At 43.7% G+C, this 14,683-nt stretch overlaps 1 protein-coding gene across 1 annotated transcript in view; it reads left to right on the top strand.

Moving 5' to 3' along the window:
- Positions 1–14,683, top strand: part of TTC6 (tetratricopeptide repeat domain 6) — a 158,791-nt gene that overhangs the window by 54,734 nt on the left and 89,374 nt on the right. The window contains exons 18-19 of the mRNA XM_040410990.1: positions 3,224–3,306; positions 5,535–5,611. Of these exons, the coding sequence (XP_040266924.1) occupies positions 3,224–3,306; positions 5,535–5,611 (160 nt within the window). The remainder of the gene's footprint in view (positions 1–3,223; positions 3,307–5,534; positions 5,612–14,683) is intronic.

Genomic DNA, 14,683 nt, shown 5'->3' with positions numbered 1-14,683 from the left:
CGACAGTATATTCTAACACAGAGGCGTTCCCACGGTGATGGGGACGCTTCTAGTTAGAATATACTGAGAACGGTGTACATGACTGCCCCCTGCTGCCTGGCAACACCCGATCTCTTACAGGGGGCTGTGATCTGCACAATTAACCCCTTAGGTGCTGCGCCTGAGGGGTTAATTGTGCATATCATAGCCCCCTATAAGAGATCAGGGGCTGCCAGGCAGCAGGGGGCAGACCCCCCTCCCTCCCCAGTATTAAATGTGCCCAGTGCGGCCTCACCTCTCCCCCCCCCCCCCCCCCCATCATCGGTGGCCAGTGCGGATTCCCAGTATTAATAAATGTGCCCAGTGCGGTCTCACCTCTCCCCCCCCCCCCCATCATCGGTGGCCAGTGCGGATTCCCAGTATTAATAAATGTGCCCAGTGCGGTCTCACTTCTCCCCCCCCCCCCCCCCATCATTGGTGGCAGCGGAGAGTACCGATCGGAGTCCCAGTTTAAATCGCTGGGGCTCCGATCGGTTACCATGGCAGCCAAGACGCTATTGCAGTCTTGGCTGCCATGGTTACTTAGCAATAAATACAAGCATTATACTTACCTGCGACTGCGAGCTGCGATGTCTGACCGGCCGGGAGCTCCTCCTACTTGTAAGTGAAAGGTCTGTGCGGCGCATTGCTTTTAGCACAGACCTGTCACTTACCAGTAGGAGGAGCTCCCGGCCGGACACACATCGCAGCTCGCAGTCGCAGGTAAGTATAATGCTTGTATTTATTGCTAAGTAACCATGGCAGCCAAGACTGCAATAGCGTCTTGGCTGCCATGGTAACCGATCGGAGCCCCAGCGATTTAAACTGGGACTCCGATCGGTACTCTCCGCTGCCACCAATGATGGGGGGGGGGGGGGGAAGAGGTGAGACCGCACTGGGCACATTTATTAATACTGGGAATCCGCACTGGCCACCGATGATGGGGGGGGGGGGGGGAGAGGTGAGACCGCACTGGGCACATTTATTAATACTGGGAATCCGCACTGGCCACCGATGATGGGGGGGGGGGGAGAGGTGAGACCGCACTGGGCACATTTATTAATACTGGGAATCCGCACTGCCACCAATGATGGGGGGGGGGGGGAGAGGTGAGGCCGCACTGGTCACATCCGCACTGGCCACCAATGAATATAGAGGGGGGGGCCGCACTAGTCACATTTAATACAGGGGAGGGAGGGGGTCTGCCCCCTCCTGCCTGGCAGCACCTGATCTCTCACAGGGGGCTATGATTCGCACAATAATTGTGCGGATCACAGCCCCCTGTAAGAGATCGGGTGCTGCCAGGCAGCAGGGGGCAGTCATGTACACCGTTCTCAGTATATTCTAACTAGAAGCGTCCCCATCACCATGGGAACGCCTCTGTGTTAGAATATACTGTCGGATTTGAGTTTTCACATATTTCCGTTTTTTGTGGATCCGCAAAAAACGGATGACATACGGGAACATTTTCAGGAACAACGGATCCGCAAAAAACGGACCGAAAATCGGATGTAGAAAAATACGGACGTGTGAATGTAGCCTAAGACTAATTTATCAGACAACATGAGACATTTAATAAATGTGACATAAAGTGCAACAACGCAGAATTAGGCAAAACTGACTTCAAATATTCCCCTCATGATAAATTCCCCCAAATTGTTGGAGTATGCGCTTAATTTATGATGATAGTTAAATAGTACCCAGTTATGTGACTTAGAACCAAATTGTTGTTTTTGCATTAGTACCACTTACTTTTCCAGCCTTTTGTTGTCCCCGTCTCAACTTTTTGGAGATGCATTACTGCCATCAAGTTCTAAATGAGTTAATTATTGTCATGTCCCGCCCTGACTATGTGCGGAGGTCGGCCAGAATAGCAGCACGAGTTTAGTGTTTTGTTTTGGAGCCGTGCTGGATCCGCCTCTCATCAGGTGCACTGGGTGGGGTCATTAGTTTAAATAGCACACCATCCCAGTGCTCTGAGCGGATTATAGGAATCACTTTGGTCTTGGAAGCTAGGAAGGAAGGTAGTCTGTTCCAGCCCAGAAAGATAAATGTGGTTTCAAGTTTGGTTGTTTTGTGTCATCTCTCCCATCCAGGTTCTGTGTGAGCAGGCTGCTGCTATTTCCCCTCTTCACCATCTCAGGGAATTTAGGGTTTTTCAGCCCAGGCACGGGGACAAATCATACCTACCACCAAGGTCTGCATGTGGGCTGAGTAGTGCAGGGAGAGAGGTCAGGGATTAGCTAGGAGGTGACCCTTCCCCTGTCTCTCGCCTAGAGCCTGGTTGGTGGTTTATCTGTGAGTCTGAGTGCACGTCCGCCGTGACAATTATTTTTTCAACATCTGATATCTGTTCTATGATGTACTGTGAATAAAATATGGGTGTATGAGATTTGCAAATCATTGGCGGTTGTATATTACACACACTCCCAAAAGTTTAGTTGCAACAAGTCCGTAAATTATTGAAGTGAAAAAACAAAGGGGGAGATTTATCAAACTGGTGTAAAGTAGAACTGGCTTAGTTGCCCATAGCAACCAATTCGATTCCACCTTTCAAGAGAAAATAAGTCCCGGAGCAATATAAATAAGCGCACTACTACGTCAGGTCATTGATCTTGTAGTTTATTCAGTGACGTGTATTTTATGTCTTCCATAAAATGAGTCTTTTATTTTCTTGCTCTTCTCACATTTTGTTTTTTTATGTTCAATAAATTATGAATTTGTTGCATTGAAACTTTTAATATATTTGCATAGTACTTTGTGTATGATGTGGCGCCGGCCTCATCATCTATTAAGCGCATCCTCTGGCTGTCCGTGAGCCTAGAGTGAAAAATCGTAGCGTAGATTTCGGCCATCATTTACACCAGAAAACTGGTGTACATGATGATAAAAACACCACTTGCACGTAGCTTTGAGAAAGTTGGTGAACTAAAGTTGGTGAACTTGTCTGCCCGCTTTTCCAGTCTCGCTTTGCCATTCTCCCATGAACGGGATGTACTTCCCACATAATGCCATAAACGTATAATGAAGTGATGGCGATTCAATTGCGTGGTGCCAATGGGTTGAATGACAGCTGCAAAAGCCCCCTCCTCACCCCATCATGGGTGTCGCCCTAATAGACCCTGTGATCTCCATATTACTAAGTTAAACCAGAGAATTAGCCGGCTACTGTATTGATGAGCCTCTTCTGTCCCACCTCTTGTAGATGAAAGATTTGCGTAGTGCCTTGAAAGATGTAACACGTGCCATTCATCTGCGCCCAGACTCCCCTGAACCCTATATCATTCGGTGAGTAGCTGTTAAGTAAATCGAGATGATTTTCCATCAAGGAGCTTTTCCCAACATAATCTTTTGTCTTTTCTCAGGCTGTTAAAATTCTATTTAACCATAACTGCCATGGTTATACAATGTGTTAAAGGGCTGTTCCCATATTGGACATTTGTGGCATATCCACAGAACATACCATACATGTCTGATAGATGCAGGTCCCACCTGTGAGATCTGCACCTTTCTCCAGAATGGGGCTTGACTGTTTCCATTATCCACTACTCCCATAGAAAATAATGGAAAGAACCAGGCCCATGTGCAGCCTCTTCATTCATTCTTAACTTGGGAGTCACATCTAGTATGATAAAACACACAACTAAGCTGTATTTCTGATATTTCATATCATTTTTACCTACAAATTCTGTGTTGAACATGTGGGAATATAGTTTAAAATCTTGTCTGCAGTTCTGTAAAATAACCACTAGGTGGTGACAGAATTCTTTTCTTACTATATAGGAATTATTTGATTCATGTAAACCGACTATTTGATTCAGTTTGTGTGTGTCAGTGTGTGTGTGTATGTGTGTGTGTGTATATATATATATATATATATATATATATATATACACACACATTTTACAGATGATACATAGGACCCTGGCCTCTAATAATTACATTGTTCTTTAAAGTATCTGGACTTTTAGTTGAAGAAAAGATTTATAAAACATAAATGTGCTGTACATGGACAACCATTTTCATATGCTTACAAATGGCACAGGCTCATTATGTGGAGCTGGTGTTCAGCCCTAATCTAGAATATATTAACAGATTATTGAAGATTATAACTAGAAATTAGCCATTCCTACCCTAAATGTTCCTAAATACATTATAGATTTCTAAATCCTGTGTCTGAGCGCTGTCAGCTAAATGCATTAAAGGGGTTATCTAATGCCCCCCCAAATGCCTGGGCCCTTCACACAGATTGTACTTACCTCTCTCCCCGGCACCCGCGTCGCTTTTGATGCCTGCACGGCCGCCGCTACATCTCCCCGTCTCGTGGCTTAAAACATCCGACGTCAGAGGTGGGGGTGGGGGCAGCAGCCAATAGCAGGCCGCGATGGGGACGAGTCTCCCACCGTCACTTGTGATGGTAGGGAGGCTCGTTCCCTTTGCGGCCTGCTATTGGCTTCCCCCGTGACTGAATGTTTACTATACTTCCCTTGCATCAGGTGCACCTTCATCAGCTGATCCCCAGGCTGGCTTCACTACAAAAAGGGTTTGTTATGATGAAATAACCCCTTAAACTCTTTCAAGATGAAGGGAAATTATTTGACCTTTTATGTAATGTAAGGATACACAGAGTTTCTCATAGTGAGACTTTATCCAGGCTTCATAACTGCCTTGATATGCAGTGATAGGAGATCAGGTGTCATGGCGATGGTCCATGCTCGCCGCCATCTCGCTATCTGGTCCTGACACGGGCGCTGCACTCACTAGGCTTCTCCCCAGAGACGGGCCGCCAGACTCCTGTGTCCTATGCTGCAAGTTGCAGCCTGGCTGCTAGGTCTCTTTCTGTGTATGTATTACTGTTTATTCACTGTACCTCTCCCTGCAGCACTGCAAGGGTTAATCCCCGCCCCCTTTTTTTTCTGTGTTCAGCTGCTTGATAAATGCACTCATCAGCCCTCCGATAAATTTGCTGGGATGTTTGTTCCACTCCTAGCCTGTGCAATCCATTAGATCCCTTTTTGTTTCATTTGCTAGCTAGGTCCTGCAAAATTCTACCCCTGTACCAACTTCTGCTTTGTTTCTTGACTCTTTGCTGCCTCCCCGACCCGATCCTGTTTACCCAGTAAGTCACTAGCCAACCACATCGGGAGGCCAGATCCCTGTATAGGATGTGAAGGGTGAAAAGCAGGTGGACTGCCAGGATAACGCCCTCAGGACTAGTCCAAAATCAAAACATTTGGTTGACACAGTGGGTCCATACTATACTATTTATTGGATATTTTAGATTATTGGTTCAAGAGGAGGCTCTAGTGAGAACTGTTATAAGACAAATATGCTGCAGCGCATGGTGCAAAACATAATGCTAGGTTTCTCCATACATGTAGTTCCTTAAAAATGAGAGCCACAGGGGTCAAGCAGTATAAGCAGTTCTTAAAGGTCACACTTCGTAATGACTCTGTTGTGTTCCCTGATAAAGGTCATGTTGGTCATTAGGGATTTACATTGTCTGTCTCCTGCAGGGGACAGTATCTCTATGAAATGAAGAGGTATGACCTTGCCAGCTTCTGTATTCATTATGCAGCGGAGAGGACTCAAGGTAAGGAGCAGAATGTCTTCTGTAGCAAGGCAGTACAGCCAAAAATAAATACTGCTGAAAACTTCAATAACTTCAGGACTCCAGTGTTACTCACCAAAAATAAAAGTCTCAGAATGGCTTAGAGCTAGTTTCATGTCATGTCTTAATCTACCCTTAAAACACCTCTGTTTTCTTCCGCTCAAGAAGCCTGCACCCCACACAACACATCAGCCTGTATTACTATTGTACTGGTATGGCCGGTATTATCACATAAGATGAGATCTGTAAGGAAATACTATGGTCACTATCCAGAACCACAGCTGGCAAACTCAGAAATTGCCACCATTCTGCCTTAAACACTCTTATTGGTAGGAAGCTAGAGCCATCCCTAGGTGGTTCTTCACCAGAGCCTGCTGCAAGACACGATAGACTTGGCTGCTTGGTACTCAGGTTATGACTGCGGATTAAGGTAGCAGAAAACTGAAGCAAACTCACTAGAAGCAGACCTACCAGAATGACTGGGGTGAAAACAGTAGTAGACAAGCAAGGACAAACGTAGGAGAGGCTGATAGGTCCCAAACAGCAGATGAAGGGTTAAACCAGAAACTAGCCACGGTCAGACTACCAGGAGAATCAGTAAAAGCCAATACAGCAGATGAGGGGTTTATCTCGGTCAGAAGCCCCAATTGGTACTAGTTTCTAATGGGTACATAGGGCCAAACAGTAAAGTTAATTCTGGGGGCCCAGTGTACAGCTACCTGCAAATTCTACCAGCTCATACAGCGGCAGCAGCAATAAGATGCTTAAAGGGGCTGGCCACTATATCAGTACGTGACATAACATTGTTGAAGGCAGGGTAAAAAAGAGATTCCAAATATACTTTATTTAAAAAATCTGTCTGATAATCTTTTTACAATGAGCCCTGCCCTGCCGTGCGGCCAGTTCGTCCATGGCTGCACGTGACATGGAGGAGCTTTAGAGAAAGCTCCTCCATGTCTTTATTGTAACTGCACATGCGCTGCTTTTCCTAATCTACCTAAGAGCAGCGCATGCCCAATCTGCCTCCCGGCGATCGCTCTGATTGGCTTGTCTGTACAGACTAGTCATTCACACGATCCTAATGCCGGCTGAAAGGTTCTGATCCCTACAGTCCGTGACTGTGGGGATCAGAACCTTCTAAAATGTGTGTATATAATATCCCCCCCCCCCCCCCCCCCCCCGTGGGCTCCAGCCCCCATTGTGCCCCCCTATAATATACAGCTCACACTCTGCTTGAAACAACCGCCATCGGTGTTGGCACCGATGTCGGCCGTTTAACCCCTTCCATGCTGCGGTCCATAGGAACCACTGTATGGAAGGGGTTAAGAGATCTAGGGATCTCCTCCCTCTCCTATCGGGCTGCTGCTGTGGCAGTGGCCCGATGCTTGATAGTTAACAGAGGGAGGGAGCTCCCTCCCCCATCGGGCGCTGCTGTTACCATGGCACCTGGACGTTGTCACAGGCATCCGGCTTGCCTTGGTATAGCTGATCAGGCTCCTGCTAAAGGCAGGAGCCTGATCAGGCTTATGCCTCATTCACACGTCAGTGTTCGGTCAGTGATTTCCATCAGTGATTTTGAGCCATAACCAGGTGCGGCTATAAACACAGAACAGGAGCAGATCTTTCCCTTATACCTTATGTCTGTGTAGCTCCACTCCTGGTTTTGGCTCACAATCACTGATGGAAATCACTGACCAAAACACTGAAGTGTGAATGAGGCTTTATTGTGAGTGACAATGCACTTCAGTACACTATACAGTGTACTGCAGTGTATTGTAAACCATCAGACCCACTGGATCTTCAAGAACCAAGCGGGTCTGGGTCCGAAAACTATAAAAAAAAGTTTTAAAAAAAAAGTAAAAAAATTAAAATAAAAAAAATCTAATTTCTTCACATTTATAATTGATTAAAAATTTTAAAAAATTAAATACACTACACATGTTTGGTATCATCGCGTCCGTAACGACCTGATTTATAAAAGGATCAGGTTACTTTCCCAGCACGGTGAACGCCAATAAAGAAAAGAGAAAAACTATGATGGAATTGAAATTTTTCCCACCTCACTTCCCAAAAAAGGTATTAAAAGTGATGAAAAAGGTTGTATGTACCCCAAAATAGTACCAATCAAACCGCCACCTTATCCCCCAAAAAATGAGCCCCTACATGAGACAATCGCCCAAAAAATGAAAAAAATATGGCCTTCAGAAAATGGAGACACAAAAACATTATTTTTTCTAAAATGCTTTTATTGTGCAAAGCCAAAATAAATAAAAAAATAGACAAATTAGGTATCGCTGCGTCCGTAACGACTTGCTCTTTAAAAAAATAAAATTAAAAGTGTACCAAAACAACCAATTTTATTGGTCTATTTGCCCAATAAAGTGTAATATTAAATGATCAAAATACTGTATATTATATACCCAAAATTGGGACCAATGAAAATGTCAACTCTTCCCGCAATAAATTAGCCCCTGCACAAGACGATCGGCAGAAAAATAGAAAAAATATGTCTTTCAGAAAATGGAGACACAAAAACATAATTTTTTTTTAAATGCTTTATTATGTAAAACTGAAACAAACAAAAAAAGAAAGACATATTTGATATCATCATTTCCGTAACAACCTGCTCTATATAAATAGCACATGATCTAACCTGTCAGATGAACACTGTAAAAAAACTCCTTTGAAGATGCTTGCTGTGATGCATGCTGGGATTTTAACTTTCACTTTGAAGCTGCTCCGCCCACCCAGCCTCTCATCAATGGGAGCATGCTATGCTGAACACATTAGAAAAATTATATGTACACAGTATATCTCTCATGATACAAATACCATGTGGTTTTAGTTATCTGGGACCCTTTATTTTATTTTTTTATGCGTATGGTATGGTTTTTAAGTAAAAAAAGAAAAAAAATGCCGCTTTCCCCTTATTTTATAATAAAAAACAGAAAAAAAACACATATTAGGTATCGCCGCGTCCGTAATGACCAAATCTATAAATATATCACATGATCCACCCTGTCCGATAAACACCATAAAAAAAAACGGTGTAAAAAAAAAGCCATTTTTGTCACCTTAAATCACAAAAAGTGCAACACCAAGCGATCAAAAAGGCGTATGTCCCACAAAATGGTATTAATAAAACCATCACCTCTTCCCGCAAAAAATAAGCGCCTACCTAAGACAATTGCCCAAAAAAAAAAAAAAATATAGCTCTCAGAGCATGGAGACACTAAAACATAATTTTTTTGCTTCAAAACTGCTATTATTGTGCTAAAGTGAAATACATTAACGAAAAATATATATATTAGGTATCGCCACATCTGTAAGAACCAGCTCTATAAAAATATCACATGATCTAACCCCTCAGATGAACACCGTAAAAAAATTAAAAAAAAAGCTATTTTTATCACATTACACCACAAAAATTGCAAAATCAAGCTATCAAAAAGGTGTATGCCCCCAAAATTGTACCAATCAAACCATCACCTCATCCTGCGAAAAATGGGATCTTACCTAAGACAATCGGTCAAAAAATAAAAAAGCTATGGCTCTCAGACTAGGGAGACACTAAAACATCATTATTTCAACTTCAAAAATGCTATTATTGCCACGTCCGTAATGATCTGCTCTATAAAAAAGTCACATGACATAATCCCTAAGGTAAACTCTGTAAAAATAAATAAATAAAAACTGCGCCAAAACAACCAATTTTTGGTCACCTTGCCCCCATAAAGTGTAATAATGAATGATCAAAAAATCATATGTACCCAAAAATGGTACCAATAAAACTGGCACCCTATCCTGTAGTTTCCAAAATGTGGTCATTTTTTTTGGAGTTTCTACTGTAGGGGTGCATCAGGGGGGCTTCAAATGGGACATGGCATCTAAAAACCAGTTCAGCTAAATCTGCCTTCCAAAAACCATATGGCGTTCCTTTCCTTCTGCGCCCTGCCGTGTGCCCGTACAGCAGTTTCTGTAAACTACAGTATCAGGGCAATAAATATTGAGTTTTGTTTGGCTGTTAACCCTTGCTTTGTTAGCAGAAAAAAACAGATTAATATGGAAAATCTGCCATTTTCCTTTAATTCTTGTGAAACACCTAAAGGGTTAACAAGGTTTGTAAAATCAGTTTTGAATACCTTGAGGGGTTTAGTTTCTAAAATGGGGCCATTTTTGGGTGCTTTCAATTATGTAAGCCTCACAAAGTGACTTCAGACCTGAACTGGTCCTTAAAAAGTGGGTTTTGGAAATTTGCTGAAAATTTTCAATATTTGCTTCTAAACTTCTAAGCCTTCTAATATCCTAAAAAAGAAATTGTCATTTACAAAATGATCCAAACATGAAGTAGACATATGGGGAATGTAAAGTAATAAATATTTTAGGAGGTATCACTATCTGATTTAAAAGCAAAGAAATTAAAATTTTGAAAATTGCGAATTGTTCCAAATTTTTGGTAAATTTTTAATTTTTTTCTAAATAAAAATTACATATTTTGACTCAAATTTACCACTTTCATGAAGTACAATATGTGACAAGAAAACAATCTCAGAATGGCCTGGATAAGTAAAAGCTGTCACCACATAAAGTGACACATGTCAGATTTGCAAAAAATGGCCTGGTCCTTAAGGTGAAAAATGGCAGGGTCCTGAAGGGGTTAAGATGATTGATTATAGGGTCCCTGCAAAGATTTCGGGAAGGCGGGTCCCTGGAGAAAGAGGATATGAACAGTCCTGCCTCTGTAGTTTCCTAAATCTACTCAGGTTGAGATTCTGTAAGCTGCCTATTAGTGTGTAGTGCAGCCAGTTTGCTTTGCCATGTGCCTCTTATACAATTGGTGGGGGGCTAGGGGCCCACCCTTGCTCAGAGGCCCATTGTGGGATTCCCCTGTTTCTCTGCAGACCAGTTTGCACCTGGTCAGTACACATAGTGCTAGTAAGGGTAGGTTTATAATAGGCTTAGAATTCAGGTACATAGCACAGAGGTACTGTCACGACCATGGTAATGGCCGTGACTCCTGAACCGCATGCAGTTGCCTGTGGTCTGGGGTTGTTGTCAATCACAGGTGAGGGCTGAAGTATGTTGCCTCACCTGTGGTTGCCGCTGGCAACATTAGGTATGTGGCAGTAGAGCAGCTGGAGCTGGTTGCTAGGCTGCTCGCTGTCATTGCATGCAGTTGCACCTGGCAACCTGTCTATAAGGTGTGCCTTAGGTTTGTTTTGGTGTGCACAGGATTTATGTTATGAGTACACTTCCCCTTTAAGTGGCTGTCTTCCCTGACATGGTGTAGGAAGGGTTAATTCCCTTCTTTGTGTGAACACTGGGTGTGTCTGTGTGTGGGTGTGGCTACAGGGGCTATAAAGCCTCAGTTAAGATCAGAAGTCTGAGGGGTACTCCAGCCTTGTTTGTAAGCTGGAGACATCCTCCTGGTCTTTTACCATCTGCCAGTGAGGGCCACCCTTGTGGTCATAAATGTTTATATGTGATGTTTAGTCGATGTTGTTTTCCTTCTGTTATTTAATGCAGCTATGGATCTGGGTTCCTGTCTGTATGTGTGTTGGCTGTGTCCTTTTAAGTATGGTGTGGACGTCAGCGTGTCAGCACAGGGATCCAGTCAGCAAGGCTGTAGCAGGTAGGTGGAACTAGTGCAGTTCACCTGCCATATACATAGGTCTGTTTTTGTATCCCTTTTCCTTGCAGCTCGGCCAGTGAGACTCCTGTTCCTCCGTGTCCAGGAGGAACGGGCTGTCTACCCAGCTCCTAGCTCAGGGATCGGCAAAGGGTCAGTAGGGATCCGAGGTTCCTGAGCATGAGCCCTCCTACCTTCAAGGTCGGCTCATGCAGCTAGGAGTCAGGGTCAGATTAGGGAAGCTTTAGGAGGTGACCTGCTCCCTATTTCTGTCATCCTGGCCGAGCAGCCACCGACATCTTCTGGCATCGCACGGCTGAGGGTTTTCCCCATCCTCAGCCGTGACAGGTACAGAGCCAGGACACAGACTTAAATTATCAGCGTAAGGGCTCATTCAGACGACCGTATGAATGGGTCTGCATCTGTTCCGCATTTTTGCGGAACGGGTGCGGACCCATTCATTTCAATGGGGCGGCAAAAGATGCGGGCATCACACCGTGTGCTGTCCGCATTCGTAGTTACGTTCCGGGGCCCCGCAATAAAGATATAGCAAGTCCTATTCTTGTCTGCAGTCGCGGACAAGAATAGTAATTTCTATCATAGTACCGCAAAACACTATGGCCGTCTGAATAAGCCCTAACTCTGAGATCAACAAAGAACCTGATTGGCTCAGCTTCCAGCCTCACTGATAGGTTAACCAGCCAGTCTTAAGAAGCGGACAAGACATCCCTCCAAGCACAGCCATGCACAGAATTTTGGCTGAGTAAACTCCTGACAAGATCTCTATGAAACCACAGTTTGTGGTTCCTTTTGTTGTCATATCTGATAATTGGCTATATGAGGTGACCCAAAGGGTTAATGTTTGGGATTGCTGCCGTATAGAAGATGTGATTAAGGGGCAGGCTTTGTGGCAACACCATCAAACATACTTGTACTGTAGAATAATCCCTAAGGGCACTTTGCTGCTGAGCTAATATCTTATATGCCATCATATATCATTTGGAATTGGATTGTTACAGTCGTCACAATGAGTGATGCCTGGAGAATAACAACACAAGGAACAGCATTCAGTGAACTACGGAAGAGGAATTGTATTTTCCAGGTTTTCAGTGGTGGAAAAAAATGTTTTGTTATAAAAAATAAATGTAAAGAATGTATTGATAGTTCACAATTACCCCAATACACTACTATAGTTCATTAATTAAAACCATCCTAGAGAAAATCTGGCCTTGTAGCTCGGCTTCCATTGTTTAAACTGTCCTGAAAAAATGAATGTTGCGCTGTGATTAGCTAGTATGGGCAACAAGGCTAGTTTTTTTTCATCAGTTTTGATACTTGAGGACCAACTCATCATTGCAGCACTGCTCACATTCAAGTCTGTGGGAGCAGCGCTTCAGTGATGAGCGCTGTCCACTACAGTTTTGTTGGTGCAGTGGCTGGGTTTGTGGTGGCCCCAACGCTACGCTGAGTCCCCCCAGACATCGTCGAGATGTCATCACGTGTTGCTGCTCTCCGGAAAGGTTGGTAAGGCGTGGTGCACCCCAATGGGAAATAAGTCCAGAGAGTCAGGGTCTGCAGTAACCAGTGTGCTTCTTTACGGGAGGAATTCAGGTGCAAAACAGTATAGGCAAGGCATAGGACTGGCTTCTCCAGTCTCCTCCCTGGCAGAAGAAGGGTTTGATGTGGAGGAAAGGCTTGAGCTAGCTATCCCTCTCTCTCTCTCTTCAGAAGGCTGGTACCCTGGTCAAAGGCTGGTGATCCAGGGTCTGTGGCAGCGTATCACCGTCTCAGCGTCTTCTTCTGGTCACTCAGTAGTCTCGCAGAGTCTCCTCTTCCAAACACTGTTCTTTAACTGCAGAACACTAGGGGCTCTGAGTGCTCTCCTTATGTACAGTTTCTAGCTAGACTGGAACCTTCTAGTGGAAGGGGTGGAGTGGAGAAACTCAGCACAAACAATTACAAAGTTACCACTCCAGTCTGGCATAGACTTTAGATTAGAGCTTCAGTGATACTCAATGGCAACGACACAGCAGTTTTTCCAGACAAAAACAAGTTTCCAGACATAACAACTGAGCTAAACCAGACAGTCACAAGGTCAGTCTGTCTGGTTTTGGTGGTAAACAATGTCTGGCTTTTTTCCTCCAAAACATGCTCTTCTTTAAAGCCTATGATAGCTATGGAAAATCGACAGCTTCTTATTCAAAGTCCCAAAAGTCTCTCAGTATTCATTAACCCTTTCCACAGAACCTTGCAAATACAGTGTAAATGAAGTGCATATCACAGCATACATATAAAATGCAGTTAAACAGTATTAAACAGTGCACGTTAACCCTTTAAAGTGAAATAAAGAAGTTTATAACTTTACATAGGGGAAAAAGGGGTAAATGTTCAGACTTCAAAGTACCCCTGCTCCAGGGCATTACAAGTGTAGTGCCATCACTTAAAAAAGGCCGGACAACCCTTTTAAGGTCCTGTCGTATAATCCTTGTCTTATATAACCTTTTGTAAGAAAATTGGAAACTATTTTGAGTGAGAAATATGCAAAAACAGAAAAGCGAGGAAGTGGGCAAATACTTTTCCACAGCGCGTATCTGTGGACTGTGCTTCATCTGTATGTATCCAGGCAAAATTGAGAATAAATGAGAAAAGCTAGGCTAGCATTTTACAGTTGACTTCTTGAAACAACTGTCTGCTAAATTGTATGTCCCACAAAGTATGTGACTGGCACTTCTGGCGTTCCTTGCTGTCAGCATTACAGATGAGATAAGTTTAGAAAATAAACCCTGTAATTAAGCTAATGAGAACTAGGATAATATGTGGAGTCATTAGTCAGCATCTCCTTAAATACAAAGGTGTGAATCTCTGAAGCTTGCACTCTGTATGTGTCCACAACATCCCTCTCTATAATTTATCACCTTGGGCTACTTTCACACTTGCGGCAGAGTGATCCGGCAAGCAGTTTTGTTGCCGGCAATGCGGCAAAACGCATGCAAACTGATTGCATTTTAAGACGGATCAGGATCCTGATCCGTCTTAAAAATGCATTGCAAGAACGGATCCATCTGTCCTTTTGTCATACGGACAAACGGATCCATTTTGATTTTTTTTCAAAATTTTACCGTTCTGCGCATGTGCAGACCGGAAGGACGGATCCGGCATTCCGGTATTTTGAATGCAGAATCCGGCACTAATACATTCCTACGGAATAAAAAGGCCGGATCCGGCATTCAGGCAAGTCTTCAGTTTTTTTGGTCCGGAGATAAAACCGTAGCATGCTGCCGTTTTATCTTTTGCCTGATCAGTCAAAACGACTGAACTGAAGACATCCTGACGCATCCTGAACAGATTGCTCTCCATTCAGAATGCATGGGTATAAAACTGATCAGTTCTTTTTCGGTATAGAGTCCCTAGGATGGAACTATGCT

The sequence above is a fragment of the Bufo bufo genome, chromosome 11 (assembly GCF_905171765.1).
Source record: "Bufo bufo chromosome 11, aBufBuf1.1, whole genome shotgun sequence".
Classification (NCBI taxonomy): domain Eukaryota; kingdom Metazoa; phylum Chordata; class Amphibia; order Anura; family Bufonidae; genus Bufo; species Bufo bufo.
This window is presented reverse-complemented; position numbering and strand designations above follow the sequence as displayed.